This window comes from Haliaeetus leucocephalus, unplaced genomic scaffold (genome assembly GCF_000737465.1).
Source record: "Haliaeetus leucocephalus isolate CR32 unplaced genomic scaffold, Haliaeetus_leucocephalus-4.0 Scaffold517, whole genome shotgun sequence".
NCBI classification, from domain to species: domain Eukaryota; kingdom Metazoa; phylum Chordata; class Aves; order Accipitriformes; family Accipitridae; genus Haliaeetus; species Haliaeetus leucocephalus.
Window position 1 is genome coordinate 3,985,196 of NW_010972953.1, and position 27,671 is coordinate 4,012,866.

Consider the following 27,671-nt stretch of genomic DNA (forward strand, 5'->3'; position numbering starts at 1 on the left):
GAACGCGGGGTGTGGGGGGGGAGCTGCTGGCCAAGGTCCTGTCGGCGCTGCCTGGAGGAAGGAGCGGCGAGGAGCCGGTGGGAGCCTACCCCCACCCCCCCCCACCCCCCGGGCTTCGCACCTGTGTGGTGGAACGGGGGGGCCCTGGCCGCCCTGTTTTCCCCTTGGGGAGGTTTCCCGAGCGGGTGGGTTCTCACGGCTGGGTTTTGGCAGCAGCGCTAAACCTGTGAACTGGGTGCTGCGGCGGTTCGACAGCGTGGTGGAGCGGGCTAGCATCTGGGTTGCTGGCTTCTGGCGGGCGGCAGCCTTTCGCGCTGAGGTTGGGAAACTTGGTTTTCACGTGGTGGTGAAGGTACCTGTGGTGTGGCCTCTGCGGTGGAAGCGGGCGAGAGCGATAGGTGTAGCAGCGAGGGATGCGAGTAAGAGCTTGTGTGGGTCGTGCCTGGAGCAGGGATGGATGGCCTCGTGGCGGTGAAAACGCAGTGGGTGTCTGACTCGCCTCTGACATACGAAACGAGAAGGGAAACTGTGGTGAAATGAGATCCACGTTCTTAGGTGCGGGAGGTACCTCATCAGTGCCTTGGAATGAGGGCATGCTTTCCAGGTGTCCACACGCAGAGCGCACCACCAAAGCACAGATTCTTAAGAGTTTGCTTGTTGTGAGCATGTTTTAAACAGTATTTCAGAGCCCTGCCCTCCTGAGTATCTAAGTATGCTAAGTTTTATATGAAATACAACAATTAACATATTTCTGAATAAAGAGCGGTTTATTCTAGTAGAGGCTGGAAACCTGGCTTTTGGAAGTTCTAGTGAGCGTAATGTCCCATATCTGTTTCTAGTTGAGTTGAGGTTTATGTATGCAGTGGCTGGAAACTTGAGCAAACTCATACAATGCAGATGTTAGCTTTGCATAAGTGAAACAGTTGATAGTGAGCTCTGACTGTAATAAAATTGTCACGATATACTGCTTATCCTAGTTGTAGTGAATCTCTACGTGAGAGTAGAGAGCATCTTGTTGCTTTAGACTCTTTCACGTGTTTAGAAAACAGTGCTTGGAATGTTAAAGAAAAAGCATCCATTGCTTAAAAATTAATATTTAAGACGGCTTGTCCTAGGAAAATAATTCAAATATAAGCAATTCCTTATACAATTACTTAGTTTTCAAAAGTCATTCAAAATCAGTCACTTTGAGGTGACTGGCTGGAAAGGTGGAGTGAGAGAAGGAGGGAAAACCAGAAAAAGATGAGAACACCAGATGATGAGTGTGTTCAGCATGTAGAGCTGTTGTAGTTGTGTGAACAGCTGAGACAGACATCTGGCTTCTTGTACTAACTTCTCCTGGAATGCTTTAGTTCAGAAGTAGGATTTTTAGCCTTTGTTTCACGTGGCATTTTGATAAATAGAAGTAGTCAGTGATTTCAAAGTACTGTCCCACAGAAAGAAAAGAGAAGCTAGTGTGAAGTCTTGCCTCTTTGGAAATCTAACCAGAGAGAGGTACTTCTACATGCATAGTGGCTCTTTCTCTTGTTTCTTTTGCTCTCCTTTTTCTCTCTTTTTTTTTTTTTAACCTCTTTTCTTTGCCCCCCTAATTCAAAGAGATTACATACAGGTAGCTTCTCATATAACTACAGAGTTCTAAATTCTTGTAACTATTACAGTTATTTACTCAACTTATCTTAATTGTCACCATCAACTTACACAAACCCAGTAAATACAGTTATCAGTAGGTAGCATCGTAGTGTTAGAAGCTAAGCAGCTAGGCTGAACAAACAGCATGATTGAGATACTTAACTCTTGTAGGATTTTTGTTTGCTTTTAAAATTAAGACCAATTTTCTCATCCTTGTTCCCTCTCCAATCTTAAAATGCAGAGCTAGGCACAGCTGTCACTAATCGACACATGTAAGCGTAGTTGAGAGCTGCAAAGCTGAACAGTTCTGGAGGAGGTGAAGCAATGAAGGAATTGTCCTGCAGTAAAACTCTGGTGGCAGGGTTTTCTACATGTGTAAATCTGAAGCAAATTATATGAAGTGATAGAAAAATAATTTCTAGTCACAGAAGAGAGTTAGAAATGTAAAATCCTGGGTTGCATTGAAAAATGTGAATATCCTGTCTCCCTGAATGCTAATTTTTTTGCCAACTTCTGCAGTATCCTTTTTAACAAGTTGATCTAAGTGTTCACAACCTTTCTTACTTGAAATTTTACAGCTGTAGTTCTTTAAAGTACCTTCCCCAACATTCACTACCTAGATTAAATGGACTGTTTGGCCTCAGCCCTTCATAAACACTTCCAAAGTTATTCCTGACCAGTCTTCCCCCCTGCCCCTTCCCCACCAAATTTTCAACAGCTGCCTTCCCTGTTCTTCTTTATACTGCTTTTTTACATTCTGCTGTTTTTTCTTCCTTTTCCTTTCTGCCTTTTTTACCCCTTTTTTTCCCTTTCAGTTTAGTTTTACTCCCCATCTACAGCTCTAAGGTACTTCAGGCTGTGTGCAAGCACTGCATAACATGGCATACCAGCACTGCCATTAGCAGCTTTGCTCCTGTGTGCTGCGACTGAAGCCTTGGATGCCAGTGGTATAGTATCGCAGCTTCAAGTGAATATTGCTACCTGTACTCTGAAAAACCTGATGAATCTAATACCATGTGCAAGTGCGATAAAGACTTATGCTGTTTAGAAGTATTACAGTATCTGTGGAAAGAACATTATTATAATTAAAACATAACTGTGCTTTCAATAGATCTCCGAAACCAACAAACTAATGGTAGGAATTGTGAGATATCTTGTTATTTCTACAGTGTATGTTCAAAACTTTGCCTTTTCACTTCTTAAGCTATCCGTTGCCATTGTTTTACAATGCTTGAGTGATTAACATTTTATACCTTTGACACTGTGCATGCATTAAAACCTTAATTGTTAATTAAAGTTTTCATTGCAGCTTGTCATCAGTTAAGCAATTAAAGTTTACTTGTTACTGCTTGTTTCTAACTCTTCCCAGTCCTCATCCTTGATCTATTTAAAATACTTCAGGTTTATTGCTGTTACTGCTTGTTTTGGCTCTACTGAGTCATATTGGCACTTGGTACCAATTTTGTAGCTGGTTAAGTTTCAAGATGAATTCCACATGTTACTGGCTTAACTTACGCTGTCACATCAGCTGGCTTATGCTATGTATCATGGGTTTCCTGACAATAGTCCTTAAACACTGTATGTTCCTTTGGAATTAGGATTTTTAGCCTATATATATATATATATATATTGCCCTTTATCACAGGCATTACCTGGGCTGGCAGCCAAGTGAATGCCTGGGAGGATGTGTATGTGTCTGTAATCTCCAAGTGGTTACTGAGGTACCCACTGATGGAATAAAGGCAGTCTGTGCCCCTGGGCATCTCATACTGGGCAGCATTTCTTGATATCACAATCCCTTTGCTAAGATACTCATGTGGTTCTGTATGCCACCTAACTTCTGATATGGCTTATTTCCAAGGCCTTGAGTTCTGACTCTGCTGACATCCAAATAAACTGTAAGGAAAAACGGTTCATTACTAACTCCAGGAATGTGGCCTTTTTTAGGCTTTTTCTTTCTTTCTTTTTTTTTTTAAATCCATGACAATTATTCCTACTGATTTATTCTGGCACTTTTTTATAAGCTTGCTATACGGGGAAAAACATTTTCTTCTCAACCTGCCCTGGAGGTCTGTAACAAACCAGCAGTGCTACCTTTTAGTACTTAAATTCAGGTCTCAAATCTAATTTAGCTTACATTTAAACCTGTTCTACTGTGTCAACCCCAACAGTACATGTAATATTGCTTCCCTCTGCCAGTGACTTTCATTCCCTGCACACTGCAATTCCTCTAGCTTTATGTGTTCTGTACTCTGGTGTTTTCAGCTGAGTTACCGTAGTGGGCTAACAGTTTCTCTTGTTTCAGTATTACAATACTGATTGCTGATTATATGCCTGTGGTTCAGCAGTCTGTTACACTTGCTTCCAGAATTACTGGAAGGGTTTTCTATTTTGTCTTCCTTTACTTACATTTCCATAGTTTGGTGATTGATATATTCTATGCCATATCAAGACACTGAATAAGTAGTCAGGGAGGTTTCCTGGGATTCTTTACATTTCTCTTCCTTTTCAAAAATTTAGTTGGCAAGTGTTTCACATAATAGTTTCCAATATACATACCACATCCCAGCAGTCATATTTTCTGTCTTGCATACTTCCTGTGCTCGTTCTGTAGTACTTTTTTAATCCACTAGTAATAATCTTACATATATATATATATTTGTGTGTTTACATATATAAAGCTTTTTTATTTGAAAATCTCCAGTGATATTCAGTCAGCATCCCCACTGTTCTGTCTGGTATTGGATGGGTAACCTTGAGATGGTGGTTGTTGACTCCTTGGTAATTTCACAGCTATGCTAAATTTCACCTTTCTAAAGCCTACCTCTGCATTTAGCACCCTGCCAGCCTCAAGATGCCTTCCACTCCATTGTCTTGTGTGAGTCAGGCTGCAGAATGAAACATGCCATCAGTTCTGTTAAGATTCACTTTCCAGCCTTTGGGACTTGCTGGTAATAGTGGGATAGAATAGAGGCTTGATTTGCTACCAGTTTGGATTTGGGGTGCATAATTGTGTGTTTTTTCTAGTGATTTTTTGGCAATATTTTACCTTACAGCAAGCACAATATCTGCTTCTGTGGGGCAGTAAAAAGAGAACAAAGAACAAGAGGAGAAAAAAAAAGGGGGGGGGGGGGGCGGCATCTGACACTTGATGGGGGGAGAAAGAATAAGGAGGAAAATTATTTGTTTGAAAATTCGAAGGGGGAGCACAGCCACTGTTGGGCTCTGAATAAATCTTTATGTTCAGTATACATTAGCAATCAGTTGACTTCCACAGAATTTGCAGCAGTGTAATCACTGCTCCTTCCCGCTTGGTACCCTGCTCTTCTCATGAATGTGTCCATCCTTCCCCCTTGTCTTGTATTACCCTAGAAGATTAGATACCGTATGCTGGTTTTATAGGGAAAGCCCTGTCCTCCTTAAACCTCTGTCACATCACTGAAGTCAGCTTTTTTGACATGTGTCAGAAAATTGGATAACCCAGATTTTAGGTATTTATCTGCAACAATCTTCCCCTGTATTGAGAACAAACTTGGAATTATAATTAGCATCATGGAATATATTTGAGCCTTTCTAACATAAGGGCTACAGAGGTTAGAAAGCACTTCTGCCTAGTGAATGTTATCTCTAAGTGAGGATACTGACGCAGCAGCTATCAAAATTGGAGAAATGTGTGGATGTGCTCAGAAAGATCAATGACTATCAGAGGTTCACAGACACCAAATGGCTGGTGCTGGATTCCGAAGGAGTGCCGGATGAGTGTGTTGGAGAGGAGGTGCAGTGGAGACAGAGACTAGATAACAATAGAAATGCACTGAAGGGAAGAACTGTGCCTGGAAAGAATCAAGGGATTGAAGAGCAAAGATGAAGCAAAAGTGAGAGCAGAGAAAGGGAGGAGGGCTATTGCTAAATTTTGTTAGTCATTTCATTCATGTCATGTTATTCGAACGGTCTGTCATATGAAACAAAACAGCTGAAGAGTGATTAGCCTGTCCAAATGAGAGGTCCGTTAGCCTGTTTTTCTTTGGGGTTTAATTCTTGCTGGACGTTTTTCAGCTATCACTAATTTAAGTGTTCACTGAAGAGGTGTCTGTTCACTAAGCACTTGTAAATTAACTTATGAACTATGTGCTTGCCAGGAACAGCAAATCCCGGTGTGCAGGCGTACCTTTATGGAAGAAGGGAAGCCGAGATTTGTGTTCCTTTCTTCTTCCTACAAAGATTCATTGCCATCTGCAGACTGCAGTGTGCAGCAAAGACACCCGAGCTGGTTGTAACCCAGCAGTGTATGTAACCGTGGCAGCGTGGAAGCTCAGCGCAGTGTGTAAAACCGGCCCATTTTGAGGAGGCGGCTTATGTCTTTAGGCTGCTACCTATGTCGATTTTAAAGCTGGGGTGGAGTGTTTCGTTATGGACTGCAGCCTCTGACTCTGCAGTCCTGCATGCTTTAATTGGGGGCGGCAGGGGGTCCTGAGGTAAAAAACCCAGCTGATTGAGTATAGTACCTTTAAAATGTTTTCTATGAGTGCGTGTATGCATGTGGACTCATGCAGTTGAATGCATATGTAGACTATATTACACAAGAGTGAACTTTGTTGCTGAGGCCAACGTAAGTAGATGAAGTCTTTTATAAAAGGAAATAACTTTCTTGTGCCTTAGTCTTGTACTCATTAAATTCTTAATTGCTTTTGAGTCCTTCAGATGACTGAGAAGTAGGGTCTTTAATATTGTTGGGAAAACCTTATTACAAATGTTGTATTGTTACAATTCCACTTTAAAAAGTGGTACATGTCACCATGGCCTTTGGATTGATATGAATTTAATATTAGAAATCACTTTAATGGCTGTATTACAGAACTCTTATTCAGCAAATGCTTTAACTTAGAGTGGCACTTAACAGTTGAAAAGCATTAGTTCTGACAACCCTAATTTGCTAGGAAAAATGTAGTCTCTCTGTAGATTTCAGTGGCAGAAAAATAAACAATAGCCATAACTTTAACCCAGGAAAAAGTGCCTACACAACACAACTGCTTTTCCAGCTATACAGACAGAATAATGATTGCCTGGGTGTGATGCCTTTATGTATTTTCTCAAATCTTAAGAGCTGCACGTGTACAATTCAACAACATGGTCAAAATGAACAGAGTGGTGACTGCATCCCCAAATGCCTGTCACCTTTTATGTCTAAGTATTCTCTGAATGCAGCTGCTTTTTACAGATTTCTGTTGAGGATGTAGACTTTAAATATGCAAGCATAATCTTGCATATTTAGGCAAACATTAGCATTTAAGTTTTTTTGATGGGTTTTGTTTGTTGTTTGTTGTGGGTTGGGTTTGGTTTTTTTTAATATATATACTGTAGTTTCATTCTTCTCGAAGAGTAATTTTTGACTAAGTGGCTGGGGGTGGTTCTATAAAAACTGAAAAAAACAGTATCTTAAGTTTTCCAGGGGGGTGTGTGTGTGTATTAATTTTGTTTCCATTGAATTAAAGTGCTTCCTGTAGCCTTTTTACTTGCATTTTTTTTTCAGTCCCATTATGTTAAATTCCAGATACAGAATATTCAAAAAAGTGGGTGGGAGGAAGCTGAGGTGGGTTAAATGTAGGAATAGTTGCTTATTTGTCTCGGACTTCAGAAATGTATTTGCTATGAAGTCCTTCTTTAGTTTGTGCTGATTTAAAGCATGTCCTTGTGTGAGCATGTTTGAGAGCATATATGTAAGTGGTTCCACTGAAGCAATTCCTTTCGGGGGTCTAGTCACAGTGAAAACCTTGGCATTGGAGTTTAGGGGAGAGCCTGATAACATACAGTAAGTAAGAAAGCTAAGCAAAAACTGTTCCACTGGGGGAAGCTGTAGGGCCAGGACAGTTGATAAGGGTCATTTTCATGCACATGCAATTAATCTTGATTCACAAGAAATCAAAAGTGTTGTCCCAGTCATGTGGTTTAGAAGCTGACCTTGTGTTACAAGTAACGTGAGTGATAATTGGGCAAGTAGTTCAGTTGCTTCTAAACTGCTGTTGGTTCATAACAGTTTTGGTAGAAGTTTTCTATTTTGTATCTTCTCTGAAGCTCTGAACAGCTTCCTAAAAAAGCCACATGTCTGTGAACAGTGCAGAAACTTGACCCTACCTGGCACTGTGCATGCAACCTCTTGGCAACTTATCAGTAAACATTCCAGGGCAAAGTTCTACTGGTTTTGTTGGCAGTATGATAGAGGAGGAAAAATAAGTTACCACAAGGAAAAACTGCCCTTGATTTAAAGAATAAAAATATATTTTTAAAAATCCACTTTGTTACAACCCGATACAGTGCAACAAAGTAGTTGCATTTTGGGAAACTGGAGTAACATACTAGATTTCTGGGTGCTGGGTTTTAGGGGAAGAGGGTTTTTGCTTCCTCCTTTTTTTAGCAGAATGGATTGGGCTGATCCCTCAAGTGGTCCTGTGTCAGTTAGGTGCGATCTCAAAACGTTTTGAGCTCCGTAGCCAAGAAGGATCATCAATGGTTTAAAATGCAGGACTGAGAATAAGGGAATGTGGCTTTGAAATAATGAAAAAAATAGAAGTTAGACTGTCTGCTCTCAAGTCTCATGTGCCTCCATTTTTCTCTTAGTTTGTTGTTTCTTTTTTTTTAGTGGATGCATTTACTTTAATATGGATGTTTTCAAATATAACACTGACAACTCAGTATCAAAACAGTCTTCCTAATTGCTATAGTTATAGGCTTAAAATATATCTCAATTTATTGGTGTTGCAGTTTGTCTGTGTTAAATGTGGAAAATGAGTGAACATCTGCAGTCTGCTGAGGAGAGGGAACACAGAAATTTCTGAGCTCCAAGAGTGCAAACTAGAAGGGAAACACTTCAGCCATGATAGCATACCTGTTGGCAAGACTTTGCTTTGTAAAAATACACTGCAAAGCTAAAGGGAGATTGTTGCTGAATGTCTTGTAAGAGCAGCAAGCCTTCTGTTTCTTTGCTACTTTAAAAACAAACGCAGTTGAATATAATTAACTTCATTAGACCAAGCCTGATTTTAATGTAATAATTTTACAAAATAGGTAGCTTTATTATCTTGAATGAAACTTTCTTCTTCTTTATCTGTATTACACTTGTCTATAGTTTTTATTCCTGAACTTTTAATTAAAAAAAAAAAGTAGTATTAAGTCTCTCTATTGGAAACACTGACCTGAAATTTTTTTTTTTTTTTTTTTTTTTTTTTTTACCAGTACTTTTCTGTATCTGAAGTTCCTGGTAGTGTGGGCCCTAGTACTGTTGGCAGATTTTGTCCTGGAGTTCAGATTTGAGTATCTGTGGCCATTCTGGCTCTTCATCAGGAGTGTTTACGATTCCTTCAGATACCAGGGTTTGGTAAGTATAACACAAAATTGCTGTCCCTTTGTAGGGAAATCCTGCAAAGTTTCAGGGCCTATTCCATGTTATACAACTAACTTAATCGCACTGATGATCATTTTCACAAGAGGAGGAATTTTCTAATGACTAGGTGACCTGGGCTCAAGGCTCTTCTCTCTGACTGCCTGTTTTATCTGTGGCAAGTGGCAGTGACTTACATAGCTATCAAATTTTCACCATAGGAAAATACTGTTTGAATTCCTGAGATTAGTGAATTGGTTTAGGTCCCTATATAACAGGGTTTTGTTTAAAATAAAACAGAAGCCCTTGCCTGTTTAGATATTTACTACTCTTTCAGAGTAAATGACACTGCTGGTTGTTTGGTGGTTGGTTTTTTTTTTCCAGAAGGAGAATATAGCAATGATAATACTATATCAACAGTGTAAATGAAAGTCTTCAAACAAAATAATAAGGAATAAATATAGCTGTTTGGAGACTCCTTGGAAGAGTAGATGGGTACAAATTCACAAATTGTGCCTGTTCTCTCTTAATTGGCTAAGTTTCTACTTTCGTTGGCTAGACTGCTCCATTTCTTTGCCTTGATTATGAACAGCACTAGTGTTTCTATGTTGAAATCATTGTGGTGTCACCGTTAATAAACTGGTAATTGCTGGAATAAACCAAAACACTCTTCTTTCCCCCCACCCCTCCTTTCTTTTAGGCCTTTTCAGTATTTTTTGTTTGTGTAGCATTCACATCAAATATAATATGTCTGCTCTTCATACCAATACAATGGCTGTTTTTTGCTGCCAGCACGTATGTTTGGGTACAGTATGTCTGGCACACAGGTAGGTCACTATTCTTTATTTACAACTTACTGATTTGACATGCAGAAACCCTATTCTATTTGTTACCACTTTTGTTTTAATGCCATTTTGTTATAGTTAAAAAATGTTCTTTTACTTTCGTTGGTATGCCAATTTGCACTTGATACATGTCTGGGTGCATCTTGTAGTTATGATGATTAAAGCTTGGCCAATGGAACTGAAGGTGTATAAACAGGAATTCCAGAGCAGTAAAAAAAGAAAAAAAAATTTTCCTGACTTCAAAACACTTCTGCAGCAATTCAACAAATACAGAGCACATACAAAAAGTTTGTGAAACAGTGTTACTTTCTTCCTACTACTTGATCAGTGTGCTGTTAATTTTTGATATTATCATAGTTTAAATTTGTATTAGTCAAACCTTTGTGTCAACTGGATTCGTTTTCTGAGCAAAAAGGCTGGTAATACCAGTGGCTGCCCCAACAGTTTGAGACATGTATGGAGAAATCTTCTCCCCTCCCCCCCCCTTTTTTTTTTTTTTTTATCCTTAGTTGTTTGGGTTTGTTTTAATAAATCCTTGGGTTATGGGGCAGCAGTTGCATTGGGGGGAGGTGGTTTACTTTGCATGAGCACTAATACTTGATATGGGTTATGTGTATGTCTTTCCCTCAATCAAAAAATTTTAGGAATAAATCTTGATTTTTTTTTTTAATTATTTTTTTAAAATTTTTTTTCTTAGAGGTAACTTTTCACTACCCAAGTCCTTGGGATTTGGGGCTTTTGTAATATTTCATGTGAGACTTGCCATCAGATCACAAGAATTTGCAGGATAGCATGGATCATTTCTCAGCTTACTGGTGAAAGCAGTCATCTTTCTGACAAGTTAGTCATTTATAATAATGACAATGTGGGAGCTAATGGAAGATACTGTGAACCAGTTGCTGCCCAATTTAAAATACGTAGAAAATCTGGAGTTATTTTTAGGATTGTATTAATATGTTAAAGTGTTATCTGAAGTCATTCTCAGGGTTGATGTTTAGAAACCCCAAAGGAAAAACCTGATGGGCCAGTTTTAACTGTAGCTATTGAGCTTGTTTAATATTTTAATTCACTGCAACGTTGGGGTTTCTTCTTTTTAAATGCTCATCTTAGTTGATGGGAACTTACTTTTTTTTTTTTTAAGAAGTAATGATCTTTTTAGGTGGTATGTCTACCTAGCTGATATGTTGAGTTCCTTTAAGCTGACAGTTTCTGCTATAGGTTTCTCATTTATGCAGAGTGCAGCTATTCAAGAGAGACCAGACCAAACTGGAGACCACAGTAAATAACATCAGGGCCTCAGAGTAATGGTCTTTTTAGTTTCAAATTTGAGACCTGTTTCCACATCAGCACACTATATGTTGATGTCAGAATGTTATCAAGAACTTTGTTTATTTTGATGAAGCTTGTGGCATGTAACTGCAATTGATTTGTGGAAATTTACAGTGGCTATATTGCAAGCCACAGTGGTGTTTTCCATTGGCCAAGAGGTTTAAGACCTTAGTTTTGCTTGGCTACTATTTTACATTCTCACCAGTAGTGCTGGAGAGATGCGTCCTAAATGTTCTCCCGATGTAGAGTTTTGAGTCGCAGACTGTTGTCTGCATTACTGTATATGGAGTAACCAGTACTGTGCTTACTCACCCCTGTTTTCTCAGCTGATTTGCTCACTGCTGCTACTAAGATATACCTAACTTGGAGTGAAAAAGTAGTCCAAGCTCACCACTTCTGACTCAAACATCATAAGCTGTAACATTACCTCATCTTCTGCAGTTACTTCCATTCGTGTTCCTTCTCTGTATAGGGTTTTGTGCCAAGCTATTTCATTAGCTCTGCATCTGTTATTTTTCACTGATGCCTTATAAAAGTAATAAAGCAAGATAAGGAGACAAAAGTTTAGAGTTGGTTTAAAATAAAGACATCCTAGATACTTTATTCTGAAAAATACCTCTTAAAATTCCCTATATCTGTCTGAAAATTTCCCTTAACTTTTGGAATGTTTTAAAAATAACTTTAAAATATTTGCTGCTTGTAATATATTACTGAGGTGTTTCTCTTTTTCTCTTCTCTCAATAGAGAGGGGTGTGTGCTTACCAACAGTATCACTGTGGATACTTTTCGTTTATATTGAAGCAGCCATTAGATTTAAAGATTTAAAAAACTTCCATGTAGACCTATGTCGTCCATTTGCAGCACACTGGTAAGTGGTTTTTTCTCCTTTTCTTATTAACCTTTATTTCAGCAGGGAAATTAATATTCAGGGCTTTTTATTTTCATTCAGGGTTTGGCTTCAGTTCTCCCCTTGCACATCTGTCATTAAATATTCCACAAGAAATGTACGCTAAACATTAACCAAGTGTAACCTTTCTAAAGATACAGTGCTTGTGAGCTGTAGGGAATTTGTAGCATGGATATTCATAGCATTTCTTGAAAGTTCTTGTCATCAGTTTACAAATTTTGTATTTACATAATAAATAGATGGTAAAAGTAGCAAAAAAATAGTTTCACTGATAATTTATGTATCCTGTTATGAAAATCTTCTTCCTTTTCTGTAACAAAGCACCCCTCTTTTTCTTCTCCAATGAGAAGGATTCTCATGAGCGTCTGATTTCATAATTCACCAGAGGAAGTGAATAAGCTTCAGGTTGAAAATGATGACAGAAAATAAAAAACAAATGCTACTTATTACACTACTTCTTTGGAAGTGATAAGAGTGACTTCAGGCAAAAGACTTAAACTGCAGAGTATCCATATCTGGAAGAAGTGAACTTTTATTCTGCAAGTTTTTAGTGTAGTATGCATTGATTGGGCTATGTTTAAAAAGTGTCCCGTTTTTCCTGGAGTCATTTGGTCCAATTCCCTGTGATACAGTCTCCAATAAATTAGACATCTGTCATTTTAATTTATATTGTCTACATTGTGCACTAAATCCTTTAAACACTAATTAAATTCTATAATAGGTTACAAAAGCACTTTAGGAGCTGTGAAGAAAGGTCTTTCTGCTGCTGAATTGGATGCAAACATTTCAGCTTGTCATCAGAGTTTTAGAACTGTAGCTACAGCTGGCTTTACACAGTGTTACAAAAGAAGCATTGGCAGAGATAATGTCAGATGCATATGCAAATGATTCTTGCATTCTGGCAGCTTACTTAGAAATGTGATTTGCACAGTGCTATTACTGAGCAAAGAATGAGAAGATTTTAATGGTTAATAGTCACCTGCATCTGAGTTTTCCCCTGATCTAGGATACCTTCAGTGTTTAAAATGCAACTTCACTGTGCTTTGTTGAAATACTTGTCAAAGATATATTTATTTTTATACAGGGGTGTTTGCTCATTGATTGAGTATCCTTGTTAATAAACACACTAGCATGATTTGTTAGTATTCTGTATTGGTGCAGTTGTCACAAGCTAGTAAGAATACTTAAATTCTGCATGATGAAGCTGATACTCAAAAAAATAATTCCGAAGTTCTGTTATGCTTCTGTCATCCCTATCAACAAATGGAACAGCAGAGTCTGCTGGAAGTGAAATTCTTCATATCTTATCTGTCAGTAAGATAAGTGGAAGAACTAAGTCTAGAGATTAGATGTTTTTCACTTACAGCTTCAAGGTCAGCCTCCTAAATGAGGAATTTCCAAAGGCCTTTTGTTGCCCACAGAAGATGTCTTAATTGTGGCCATCCTCAACAGAGGCAGATGGTTATTGAGGCTTTACCTCCAGGGTCACTTCTGGCTGTACCAGGTGTGGGTGATGGCATTTTGGCTCACAGCCTTGGTCCCCCTCAGCAATGCAGTAGACCCAAAGCTGTATGTTCCAACGGCTTCTCCAGCTCTTGTTTCTCAGCCTGTGCTGCAGTGAGAAGGTATTGCAAGGCCTGTTGCAGAGGCGGTATTTTGGAGAACCATTGTTTTGTCTCAGTTTTAAAGAGTGGTGGAAGAGGGATGTGCTATTAATTTCTGAGTGCAAAAGGATGGGGCTAAGGATCAATTTCTCCTTTTGCTGTTCTGGGTGAATGTTGTTAACACACCTCCCAGTTTAATGTCTTGCATATTACAGGGCCCTTTAGGTACAAAACTTGGGAATTTCTGCTGTATTTGGCTGTTATCTCCTTAAAAGATGTATAATTCCTAGTCTGGTGCTTGTCTAAAAGCTGTCTTTGCTATGCATAGTGCAATTGCGTTGTCGTAATCCTTTAATCTATGCTACAGTTAATTGCTGTCTGTAATGAACTGTAATTTTATCTTGATAAAGACATGCCTATATTTTTGAACTGTAGCTTTATTGTAGTACAGCAAAAAATGTTTTGTATATAGTTTTCTATGAAAAGTTGTAATTCAGACGTATTCACAGCTAGATAATTTATTACAATTTATTCATTTGCTATTATGGTTACATTTTGATTAATAATGTTGCTTTTTTTTCTTAGTATTGGCTATCCTGTTGTGACTTTGGGCTTTGGCTTTAAAAGTTACGTCAGCTACAAAATGCGTTTAAGAAAACAAAAAGAAGTGCAGAAAGAGAATGAGTTCTACATGCAGCTTCTCCAGCAAGCTCTGCCCCCCGAACAGCAGATGTTACAAAGGCAAGAGAGGGAGGCAGAGGAAGGCAAGTTGTATTTCTTACTTAATGTGTTTGCTATTATTAAAAAAAAAAAAAAAAAAAAAAAGCCTAAAAGCCTGCTAAGGAAGAGCTTCTTTAGTCCATGTTGTTTTGATCAAAGTATAGTGAACTTAGAAAGAGAAGAGCAGAAATAAAATGATCTTGGCAGTGGTTAGTATGATAGTAGAAATGAAATGCGTCCGCTGTTTAGTTCTTTGTTAGCAACTGCATCAATCTAGTCAGTCAGTGCTCTATGAAGCACTAGTATTTATTATTAAATCCCTTGGTTACTGTTTCCTGCCTGTAATGAGAAAAAGTCTTAAAATATCATGTGACTTCTGATTTTCTTTTCTAAATAGACTCTAATAATGATTGTTTTCTGCAGAAATAATTGATGTGTACTTAATGATTTTTTTCTTTGTATGTCACAGTATTGATTGATTTAATGAACTAAGTATTTTTTTTAATTTTGGTATTGCAGCAGCCAAAGGATTATCTGATATGGATTCCTCAATACTTTTGCAGCACAATGGAGGCATTCCAGCTAATAAAAAAATATCTGCAACGTTGCCAGAGCTAGAATATAGAGAAAAAGGGAAAGAAAAGGACAAGGATGCTAAGAAACACAACCTTGGAATAAACAACAATATTTTGCAACCTGTAGACTCTAAAATACAAGAAATTGAATATATGGAAAACCATATCAATAGTAAAAGATTAAATAATGATCTTGTAGGAAGTACAGAAAACCTCTTAAAAGAGGACTCATGCACTGCCTCGTCCAAAAATTACAAAAATGTCAGCGGAGTTGTGAACTCCTCGCCTCGCAGTCACAGTGCAACTAATGGGAGCATCCCTTCCTCATCTACTAAAAATGAGAAAAAACAGAAGTGTGCTAGCAAAAGCCCAAGCACACATAAGGACTTAATGGAAAATTGTATTCCTAATAACCAGCTAAGCAAACCAGATGCACTGGTAAGGTAAGTTTGATCTGAGCATTGTGTAATAGCCTGTCTTATCCTCCCTTCGTTCCACTACATCAAATCTTTTTTTTTTTTCTTAGGAAAATGTAACTTATGATCCCATAAAGGAGACAATTGTCTAGTAATGGAATAAGATAACTAGGAACTGGGCCTTTTGAGTTCCGTTCCTGATTTTTGCCTCTGGTTTGTTATGCAGCCTTGAGCAAATTGCTTCCTTTCTACCTCAGTATATGATACTTACCTACCTCAGTATATGATACTTACCTACCTCAGTATATGATACTTACCTACCTCACAGGGGTGTTGTGAGGCATAATAAATAGCTTTGACAATCATTTGATAGAAGGCATGAGGGAAATGTAAAGAATCGCCATTACAGAACTCGGTGGATGTGTTCTTGACAAACCTTCCACAGAGTGACCTTTACATCTCCAGGGAATTCAGTGGGGTTTGATGGTGCCTGAACAGGTGTTTTGTCTTAACTTTTTGTTTTATTCTTTTCCCTTGAAATGTGTGGCTTTTGTTTTAATCTTCAATTCATGAGTATAGATGCAAAGTGTCAGCTGCCATGTAACTTCTTAAAGTGATAAGTTCAGATTCTTGCTTGCCTACCTGCTGCCCTATTGGTTTAAGTACAGGTCACAAGGATTTAATTTAGCTGCCTTGTAAACTATAAAGATTGAAAAAGTCACATCTTTACATATGCTTATCTGAGGTTTAAATAAAGATGTATTTATGAAATGCTGCTAAGTAGTTAAAGTGTGTGAGTCCTGAGACATATGGTGTTGTCATATGTTACCAGAACAAGTAACCAGAACCAGAACTAAGAAAGAGGTAGTGCGTAACTGTCCAGAATGGGGACAGAGATATGTCTAGAACAAAACTGTTGCACAATTATGCACTTTCCTACCATTCCTGGCCTATGTCTCTTTTTTTCCTTTTCTCGTGTGCTGAACACTCTTTGGCCAACAAATCCTTGTTGGCTAACTTAATTGGCAGATCAGGTTCGCTTTCCCTGCAGGTACCTTTTGATAATTGGACTTTTGACTCTGGTCTGTCTCTGAGGATTTGTGCTATGTGAATACAATTACTTCAGTGAAAATACTATTTTCTCCTCTGATAATCACTCTGCCACTGATTGGTGTACCTCTGCCAATTAAATATCCAGACTAATTGATACCTAATGTCTGTAGAGAACTTGTATGAAGCAAATAAGAAACCAGCTAATCAATCTAATCTGTGAATCAAATTCAGCCAAGATTAATGGGAGCAGATGGCTCTGTCTTCAGCAAAGCTGCATCTAAATAAACATGTACAGGACTGCTGTATTTGTATGTTGCTAGTTTCAGATGGGCATCTCTATACTCTTTATATGGCTTATTTGCTCACTGAGGATGAAAACAGGCCACTTAGCTTTGCTGCAGTTCAAAATATCATTCATAAGTCTTGAGAAAAGAGAAGGGAAGCGCTTTATAGAATGACCTGCCAGACTAAGAATTTTGTCCCATGTAGCTATGACAAGGAATGAGTTTTAAACCTTGTGTGTTTTAAGTTTTAAATTACATATTGAAATTCTTATATGCTGTGATGTGAGCTTAGACCAGGCAGTCATTATAATTGTCCAAAGTGGGCTTTCTGATGCAGAAGTGAGTATACAATAAACTAGACTGTGTCCTTACAGAATTCTAGCTCCTCTAATTTACTGGGTAGGGACAGAGTACACAGGATCCTCTGAAAGTGCCTTTGTGCAATGTAGCCTTACTCTGCCCTGAAAGTGAATTAAGCTACTTCAGTCTTTTGTTTGTCAAGTGTTTCTATGTGATGCGTGGGTGTGATGTGGGGCTGTGCTACAAATTCCTGTACCTGCTTGTTGTACACTGATTTCCCCATGCAAGCAAGCCAGGAGCACTTAAAACACCAACGTCCTGTGTGTTGCTGCTCACAGTTTCTTACAAACGTAGATGACTGAAATCATTCATGAAATCTTGTTTCTATTCAGATTGAGTATGTAACTCCTACACCAATGGAAGCATAAACTTACCTGACAAATTGGATGGGATGTTCTGCGCTTAAATTTAAAAATTCATGTGTTGTTTTTTTTAACTTGTCAGTTACCCTGTCCCTGGAGTGTAAGGCATTTGTTCATCATCTTTTCCACTTCCAGTAGTATTACTCATTCCTGTTATTAAACTTTTAGTCTGCATCAGTGCCGTACCCTGAAAAGGGCTATGTGAAGTCCTGCATTTGTGTCCAGCTTTCAGATCAGATCTGCTCAGCTTCCAAATAAAGATGCTTTTTATAACTACTTGTCCAGCAGACTCACAGCAGGATGTCAAAACCAAGCTGCTTTGCTTTCGTGTTCACAAATGATTTCCCTGAGCTGACTAACCAGTATTAAATGTAAAGTATGCCTTATGACTGCTAGGGACTCAGGATTAACAGGGGTTATTCTAGACAGTAAAGACTGGGGTTTTTTGAGAACAAGACAGTCTTGCATGCTTGTTAACTTTTTCCCTTAAATATTTGATGTGACATTTATATCTGAAAGGGTACTGCTAATAAATTTAAGTTTATATTTTATATATACAATATTACTCTTATTTGAAAGTAAGTTTTTATTTTTGTTCTGTCTGGTAAATGGTTAGTGCATGTGTGTTTAGTTTTCTGGAGAGGAAGTTACTGATACCCATCTCTAGCTATTTCACTGAATAATATGTTACGTTATTGTCATCTTGTTAGCTAGAGCAGAGGAATTCAAGTGGCTCTGTCCCTGCTGATCAGCCTTTAAAGTAACCTCTGTCTTAAGTTTGGTTTTTTGTTTGTTTGTTTGTTCCTACAATTGAAATGAATATCTACTTCTGATGGATGCTGAAATCTGCTGTTTGTTTGTCAAGAACTTAATAATTGAATCTCTGTGATCTGAGTTGCTTATTTCCCAACATTGCGGTAATTGGGCTAACGGAGGGATACATTTGGTATCCAATGCAGGGTTAACCGTGATATCCCCTTACACTTAATAGTGTTTGTCACTAGGTACAGAGCAAGTTGACTTTTTGTTATTGTTACTTGTTTCACTGTCACTTCTGAGGTGCAGCAGGTTTTGTTCATGTTTTAGGGGGCTCGATGTATGGAACAAGTCCAAGCTGTAATTGATGCAGAATTTTTGTGTGTGTGTTGCTTATTACACAGTAATAATCAGGTCCTGCCTCTAGTTATTTGCATCCTTAAAAAAAAACAAAAAACAAAAAAACCCCCCCACATACAAAAAACTGGCAGTGCAGCTTGGCAAAACTGTTTGTATCCATAGAGGTCTTGCCTTTGGCACATGAGGTGTTGAAACAAGCTGTCTTATGTACTAATTATTTTCAGAGATAACGATGACATCTTCTGGAAGTTGGTCTAAGAAAAATATTTGTGAAGCAAGGGCTGGTCTGCCACATCTTATTTTGCTTTCTTAAAATTTAATATTACCTGCAGAGATGAACTTGAAGGTTTCAATGTAAATTTCTGTTCATTTGATGCTAATTATTATACATCTTCTGTGGCACCACTGACATTCTAAAAGTGATTGCTGCTGCTTCCTTATCCCCCCTGCCTGAAACGGCATTAGTATACCAGAAGGCTTGCTGCTGTCAGCTGCAGTGGGGGAGATGGTCAGTGTTTCCTGCGATATGATGGGAGTGAAGGAAAGTATAGAATAGAAAAGCAAAAGAATTGGGCATGTAAATTAGAAATCTGGGAGGCAATCCTTCTAGCAGACCATTTTCAAGCCACTGTCAGCGTAGTGCTTGGACTGTTCAGAAACAGAATAACCTTTTGAAATGCCAGCTACTTAGATCGATTCTGTGCAGGAAAAAAAATAAGTAACTCTGCTTTCTCTCTGTGGATTACTGTCTTTTTGGTAATGAAAAATGCTCTGAGGAACTGCTGGTAACAGCATATTAGTTACAGCAGGAGAACCTCAGTGCCGTGGGATCACATTGGCTACTTCAAAGAAGTAGGTTCACTGCGGCAGATGCTTATGCCAACAGATTGGGCCGGAATAGAACAAAGGAAAAAATGAGTCTTAGAAAAGCATCCGGGTGCTTTCTGGGTCTTTTAAAACTTTAATTTTTATATCAATTGTGTTTAATTTGTGTGCAGTTGTCAGGTGATTATGGAATTGCATTAACCAAGTAAACTAAGCAACAAGGGTATGTTATTCACCAGTTATCAACACGTAAGAGGATTAAGCTGAATTGAGTTGTCTTTAAGTTGATCCATCAATCTTCCTTGAAGCATTTGGAAAAATACTCAGTCTTGGAGGTGACTACTGATTAATTCTCTTCATCAGTGAGATCAGCAATGATATGTGGTAGTGCTGAGGAAAGAAAAGGGGTAAATCTGCATTTATAGTAATGACAAACCAAAAGAAATTGGCCTTGGTTGTATAAACAGCACAATGTAATAATCTGCAACTAAACCCTCATTTTAAAAATAGTTGTGTGTCAAAATGACTTGTAGTTTGTGCAGCAATAGAGAAAAGTATTTTCTAGAACTCAAGTTTTCTTCACCCCTCTTTGTAAATAACTTTTCCAATAAGCCTGGAAATAAGAGACTTAAGCAGAAAATGAAATGGCAGAAAGAATAATAATAATAAAAAAAGTGCTGTCTTATTGGGTCATTTATCATTGTAACAGTAGTGCAGACTATTACGGTGGGGAGGAGGGAAAACTCCACACACTAGTCTGTGCTCATAGCAGCGAAGCTTTCTTTTATGACATTGTATTGGTTTACCTTGATAATGCGCTTTCATTTTAGAAAGGGGGCAACATTTTAGAAAGGGTGTTTTTAATCTCTTTGTATTTCTGTGAAATGATGGATGACCTCTCTGTCTATATACAGAGAAGAGCTTTGACTTGCCGTTCCACAGGAGGAATTTTTTAGGCTGAAAATGTTTGACTGGACTTTATAAGATGGATAAGAACATGGTTACACACCAGAGAATGCAAGGAGTACATATGGCTTTGAGGGGAAACTAACTTCACATCTCTCTTTTTTTTTTTTTTTTTTTTTTTTTTTTTTTTAAATGAAGTTGTTTCTCTAGCTAATAGTGGAAGGTCTGGGAGAGAAAACATATAGGAAACATTTGGTCCTTGCATTATGATGGATTATTAGCTTCCTAACTCACTTTAGATAGTAAGGAGCATTTATTTTCTCTATAAATCGCAGAAAACATCTGCTCTGGTATTTAAAGCTATAGTAAAAACTACAGTATAATGAAAAGGAGTAATTAAAATCTGGTAAAATCTTGCTTTAAAACTTGTTTAGAAATAAGTCCATCCATAGATAGTCTTGTTTAGAAATGGTTTTGTCTGACATTGACTTGGAAGAGATTAGTTTTCTCTATTAATTCCATTTTGCCCCTTTGGAATTGCACTATAGCAGTTGATCACTCACTGTATGTAGATTGATCATGTTTTACATATGTTAATTCTGTCTTTTGACTGTTTAAGTTAGTTCATCTGTGCTGATAGGAGTGATTGTTTCACAACAGAATAAAAACTCTTAACTGCATGGTGTTCTGAAATTCAGGTGTGTGGAAGTACTGGATCCTTTGCTTAGAGTAAGTCAAACTGGTTAACTTGCCATTCTTTCACTCCTGAGCCTACGGTGAGCTCATTTGTGGTGGCTAGTAAATCAGAGACTGTGTTTTAATGGATGCGCAATGTATATAGTTCCCAGTTTATACCTGCTAGCAGTTTCTAAGAAAAAAGAAGCTTCTCTCTGCAGTGTTTAGTCAGTGAAGGGTTGCAGGCGAACAGCGCCAACTGCTCATAGGCAGTAATATTCTATCGGTATGTGGTCTGCCTGGGTGTGTTTTAGCGGTGTGGCTACTGTTTTTTCATAAGCAATGGAAGCACCCAGAGTTCAATTGATTCTTGTGAATTTAATCCTGGCTTCTTTGCGATTTACAGTGAAAGTCATAGTGAATGGCAGGTTGGTCTTGTTTTCCTGTAAAAGCTACCCAAAGTCCCCTGTGGTCCTTCAGAGTAAAAGGATGAATATTTGATGCTTGGAGCATGCTTGAAAAGTTAGGGTGGAAAGGACATCCATGAGGCTTTGGCTCTGTGTTCAGGCAGGATTTGAGTGATGTATAACGAGTGCGCAACGCTTCCTGACCCCAATTCTCGCAAATGTAATGTACACAGCTCTGTTTGGACACTTAAACCTATGCTGTGTAAAAAGGAAAGCTGTGGCTTGTCACCTAATATATTTCCTCCTGGTTTGGAAAGTAGGCATCCTGTCTGCTCATGTTTGTGTGCACTCTATGGATCATGCAGGTTTCATCTTTCTTTACAGCACAGTCTGGACCAGCCCCATGAGCACTGCAGGTACAGAGCCCTCATTGAAACCAGCAGGAATGCCATGAGCCAGATGGCCTAAGAAGTTTGAACTAATGTCAATACTCTGTTGCCAAAAATACAAATTCAGCTTGTCCTGTACCAGCACCGCTGATTTATTTGGGCTTTACCTGATCAGTGCTTCTTTTCCTGGAATACTAAATAACCAAAATAAATCCTGGTATATCTTATTTGAGCAAGTTTGTCATAGTCTTAGTTACAGGGAAATGGCTATTTACAGCTGTCTTATTTTCACAGTTATCCTTTATTGTAGAGATATATGTTGAAATTATTTATACATACTTGTCAATGTAAAGTGTGTGTGATTTATGTGCATTCCTTTACATTTTCCTACCAACCGTTTTTTCACCTATTTATGAAAACCTATACTAAAACCAATCAGCTGTTGGCAGGCAAGAGTCTGTTAATGCTTCCTACAGCATCTTACTGTCTTCAATTAATAAGTTTGCTCTTTCTAAAATACTTAGTTACTGCTTATTGGAAGATTAAATTGAACTGTTATATCATGCAAACGGCTGTCCAGCTCTATCACTTAACATACTGAACACGGTGAAAATACATACCTAATACGGTCTGCTGATGGGTTTTCCATTTTTGGTTTGTGTGCTGTGTTACATGGTTGAATGAATATTTGGTTAGGTTTGCAAATTCTTTTCCTCTTACAACAGAGTTGAAATGATTTGTGGTCTTCAACATGAAATGTGTATTTGCTTTGTATTATTGCTGTTTGCCTACTAAGTATAAGTTGGGGTTTTTTTTTTTCTTTTTAGAGGTACATTTGACCACAATTTATACTATAGTAAAAGGAATTCATCTTACCAGTGGGGCAGTTCAAGTATAACTGGAAAGACAGCTTAGTACAGCTGTAGCGAGTAGGCTCTGAGCATTTGAGTTCTATGAGTGTATTATAGACCACACTCTTTTATAGGCTGTTTCTTTCTGTTCATTTACCCAGTAGACCTCTTTGGTGCAGTTTTAGCCAATACAGACATACTTTTATGAATTTCCATAAGTTTGATGATTCCACATTTAACCTCCTGATTCATTCACACAGGATGTTCTTATGCCTCATATCATTACATCTCTCGCTAGCATTTTAGGTTGAGGATTTTCCTGCGCAGAAGCCCGAAAGAGCTAAGTAGTTTTCATTACGAGGACAAAAAGCTATAACCGTTCATCTGTGCTAGTGAATGTCAATAAGGGCAGTTCATTTTGGCTTTTGGGACTATTTTCCCCAAGTCTGAATGTTCAACTACCATTAATTCTGTATGGAACTTTAGGAAACAAAACCATCTTTATCTTCTTTATGAACATTGAAAAATTTTTACATCAATAACTGACGGAGCAAATGAGAATTATGTGTGAATGACTGAGAGACGTATTTGCTTTAAATAAGTATGTAACATAGTGCTTGTAAAACATGGTTGGTTATTCACCTATGATGTGTTTTTATTCTAAGAATCAATAATCTTGTTTTGAAAATGTGGGGAAAAAATAAGGTGAGCTAGGGGCCTCTCTTTAGAAATTCGTGTTTTCTTTAACCAGTTTTGGTTGAAAATATTTTAATTAATAAGCTTGCATGAGTCTTCAAGAACTTTCAGAAGCTACAATTAAGTGTATAGCAGATGGTCTCTGTTCAGGAGCAATTAAAACTACATTTACTGACTCCTGAACTGTGGATGACTTAACACGTACTCTTTATTCAACATGCACATCATGTACTTCAAGAAAAAAAAATGTTTAGGTGAGAATTCAGCAGTATGCTCCATTGCTCAGCTATAACTAACAAATGAAACTCAGAATTAGTTGAGAAAAGTAAAATTTGTTCATATGTGCACCTGTCCTTGTTTACAACTTCTCAGACTTACCCATTTCACTTCTGCTTGAAGAGGAAAGATACAATTCCATAGGATTTGTTTTACAACTCTGCAGTGCATGGAGGAAAACAAAATTCCTGTGGGAGGTTATGAAGTGTGTGCATAGCTATACATAGAGCTATATGTGTGTAGTTACATAAAACATTATTATTTAGCAAGGATAGACATAATTTCTGAGAGCTGATTATTTTAAGTATGAAGGGTTTGGGGGGGTTGGCAGATGGTATGTTGTTTACTCTGCTTATTTTTATATAATGTGCTTGAACCTTTGGGTAACTGGGAAATAAAGTGAAATTATCTTTTAAAATTGTCTTTCTTAGGTTGGAACAAGATATTAAAAAGTTAAAGGCTGACCTGCAAGCAAGCAGGCAGATTGAACAGGAGCTACGTAGTCAGATCAGTTCTCTGACTAACACAGAGCGGGGAATTCGGTCTGAAATCGGACAGCTCCGGCAAGAAAATGAACTGCTTCAGAACAAGTATGTGTGTTTATGCAGCTGTGTACATTAGTTGCTGATGACTGTAGTCTGGTAAAGGGGAATTATTATGTTAAGACTTTACAAAATTTGAGGCACTTGTCTGCAAATCCAGCAAGACTCATTTGGGACCATTGGCAGCAATTTATTTTTAGTAAGTAAAATCCTCCATTAAATCCCATACCTGTTATTTTCCAGATTACACAATGCTGTACAAATGAAACAAAAAGACAAACAAATGATCAGCCAGTTGGAGAAGAAACTAAAGGCAGAGCAGGAGGCACGAGCCTTTGTAGAAAAACAATTAATGGAAGAAAAGAAGAGAAAGAAGTTGGAAGAAGCAACTGCTGCACGTGCTGTCGCCTTTGCTGCTGCTACAAGGTACTTTTGTTCTACACAAGAAGCAAGCTCAGCTCCAGAAAATTACTGAAATGTAGCTGTTGCTACTGAAATGTGTTTTGGGGGGATTTGGGGAGGCACTTCTCACTCTTCTGTACTGTATTTGATTTTTTTAAATTTTTTTTTTTAAAGCTGTATTTGTGTTAAGAGGTTTATTTGTGTTAAGGCAGTGGGAGGACTGGGAGATCTTGCATGAAGCTGAGTCTCAGTACTCATATACATTCCATTTACAGGATGTAAAGGATGAATATGCTCTAAATTATCTGCTGTACCTTGATTGTGCTAACAGAGATGTTGTACCCTGCATGGGTCAGTCTGCTTTAAAAAAAGGAACATCACCTTTCATGTGGGGGCTGTAAATCAAGGATACATGTAAAAACGTTGGCCAAAATACTGTCTTGATCGCAGATTTTGAAAGTTTTCTGCTCTAGCCAGTGACTACCAGTGCTCAGGACAGTGGTGTTTCAGTAGTAACATAGGTGTATAGGTGGGAAGTTTTTCAAGATGAAAGCATGGCACAAATGTGGATCATTTTAATCTGCAGTGCTTCAAATGTCTAAGAATTATTATTTCTGCGTTTCTGCCCCATATTTCATAAATATTCCAAATTTCCTAATACTTGAGGCGTAACATTGAGTAACTTTTTGCAGCTCTTTGCATTGTTGCCATAAGGGAAATTCTCTTGCTGAAAAGAACAAAGTTAGCTTCCTCTTTTTATCCTTCAATATTTATATTAATTTTCATGTTATAAACAGTTCAGGAATGACAGTCTCATTCTTATTTCATCTTCTTCTCTTTTAATGTTTTTTCTGCAGAGGAGAATGTACTGAAACTTTACGAAATCGTATCCGAGAGCTGGAGACAGAGTGTAAGAAGCTAACAATTGACATAAAGCTGAAAGAAGATCAGATACGAGAACTAGAAATAAAAGTTCAGGTAATGAGAAAGCACCAGGGGCTTAGATCATCCTCACAATGAGTTGCTTTCAACCCTCTGAAATTGGTGAATCTACATAAGAGGCAATCAACCCCTTCAAGAATTATGCTCTTGAGATGTCTGTCTTGCATATCTTGCATCAGGCTTTGTAAGAATGTGGGTATGAGAAAGGTTAATAGTCTCAGCTCCACACCATTCAATTGTTTAAATTACTAGATTTTACCCCCCCCCCCCCCCAAACGAATGGTCTGGGTAGGCTGAGAATATAATCCCCTCAACAACATTTTTTGGTCTAATATGAGGAGCTTGTTGCCAGTATGTATCATTATAAATTTCGCTGCTAGCAAGTAAGATTGCTTACTCAATGCAATCTTAATCACTGGCCAGACATTTTAAATTTTTTTTTTTTTTTTTTTCCTGTGAAAGGGCTTGAATATTGAAAGTACATTGTGGTAGACTTGCAGCAGACACATTGTCTGGCATGTTAGAGTTTAAGAGCTCAAATGTGTGAGTTGAAGTTGACCTTATTCCTTTAAAATGTCTGTTCCTAAAGATGTATGCGGACTGTCAACTGGCAATTTGCATGAATATGTATTTTTAATGTCCTGTGGGTTTTTAGACACTCTTCAGAATCCACCTGGTCTTATTGTGAATTTGTTTCCAAATAACATATGCAGTCTTGTTGTTCCTAGGTTTACCAAACCCTTGAAAACAACTGTGGTTATCCATAGAGAATATGAGCATGGCTTTCAGATAATTAAACCCAGCTATAATCAAGCTTTTTGGTTTTATTACTGTCTTCAAACTGTTAGAGAAGCTTTTTGCTGCAGGCATTAATATTTCCCCTGTTGTATTATTGTTTCTTCATTCAAAAGTATAGAACTTTTTTTGTGTATAGCATTTCTTTTTTTCTTAGTCAAAATATTAATCCATACTTGCCAGCCACAAGGTGCCTGTCTCTTAGGTGTAGAATACTTGCTCCCTCCTTTTTCTCTTTCCTAAATTTCTGGGTTTGCAGCACAGTTAGGTTCAATGTGGGAAGTATTCTGAGATAAAGAAATCCCTCTCATCAGCCAACTGAAATAGCTTAAAATGCTTATTTAGTATCCCTTTAAATTGTCTAGCAAGAGATCAGTCCCCATTCTAGCCATTTTGCTTACGGGAAGTGTTTTCATACTCCACAGGTTAGCTAAGAGTACTGTGCGGCTGCTTAGCTGGCACTTGGAAGTGCTGAGGAGGGTTTCTGGGTGGAGGGTCTCGATACGGATGATAGAGGGCTGAGAAGCAGAGTAAATGGTACTTGCTCACCGCACTGTAATTATGCGTTGTACAATATGGCTTTAATCACTTGTATGATGGTCATGTATAATTACTGGAGGTAATATTACAGTGTCCTTAATTAACCATCATTTTAATTTTACAGTATTAATACCAGGCCCAGTGGTGTGCTGTGGGGAAGAGAAAGACTTCTCAGTGTATCTCATGTGTAAAGTCGATGAGAATAACATTTGTCCTAATTACTCCTACAGGAGCTGCGGAAGTACAAGGAAAATGAGAAGGATACGGAGGTGTTAATGTCAGCACTTTCAGCCATGCAGGATAAAACACAGCACTTAGAGAACAGCCTGAGTGCAGAGACAAGAATCAAGCTGGATCTGTTCTCTGCATTAGGAGATGCAAAACGGCAGCTTGAGATTGCCCAAGGTAATGTGGGATAGTTTAATTCAACGTGTAGTACTGACTGAAATTGTGGAAAATATGACAGAAAGAAAGAATATCCTCCCTTTTTATTTAGGGGTGGGCTATGGCCCCTGCTCAGCATTTCAGCTTTCAGTAGGTTTTTGTCTTGTACAGCTTTGTGAATGTGAGCCTAAGCAATCCAGCTGATCAGCTGACCTAATTTCCCCAAGCTATTGAACTGAAGACAATAAATGTCAAGATGGGCGTTTAAGTTAATTTATGATGATTTTCTACATTTTTATAAACCATTACCTTAAAGCTGGAGAACTTCTTTTGAAGAGCTAGAAGATAAAATAATGGTTGCCATCTATTAAGCCCCTGTCCTTGAATCCTAATAATATTTTGATACTCCTGAAGTAAATACAACCTAAATGGAGGCCGGGGGGGGGGGGGGGGGGGGGCACAAACC

At 38.1% G+C, this 27,671-nt stretch overlaps 1 protein-coding gene across 1 annotated transcript in view; it reads left to right on the forward strand.

Annotated features, from left to right (window-relative positions):
• Positions 1-21: 21 nt before the first annotated feature.
• TMEM57 (transmembrane protein 57) overlaps positions 22-27,671 on the forward strand; it is a gene marked incomplete at its 5' end in the record, with an annotated part of 29,613 nt that continues 1,963 nt past the window's right edge. The window contains 10 exons of the mRNA XM_010576349.1: positions 22-77; positions 8,860-9,001; positions 9,705-9,831; positions 11,923-12,046; positions 14,275-14,453; positions 14,929-15,427; positions 24,032-24,190; positions 24,386-24,568; positions 25,402-25,522; positions 27,052-27,226. Coding sequence (XP_010574651.1) covers positions 22-77; positions 8,860-9,001; positions 9,705-9,831; positions 11,923-12,046; positions 14,275-14,453; positions 14,929-15,427; positions 24,032-24,190; positions 24,386-24,568; positions 25,402-25,522; positions 27,052-27,226 — 1,765 coding nt within the window. The remainder of the gene's footprint in view (positions 78-8,859; positions 9,002-9,704; positions 9,832-11,922; positions 12,047-14,274; positions 14,454-14,928; positions 15,428-24,031; positions 24,191-24,385; positions 24,569-25,401; positions 25,523-27,051; positions 27,227-27,671) is intronic.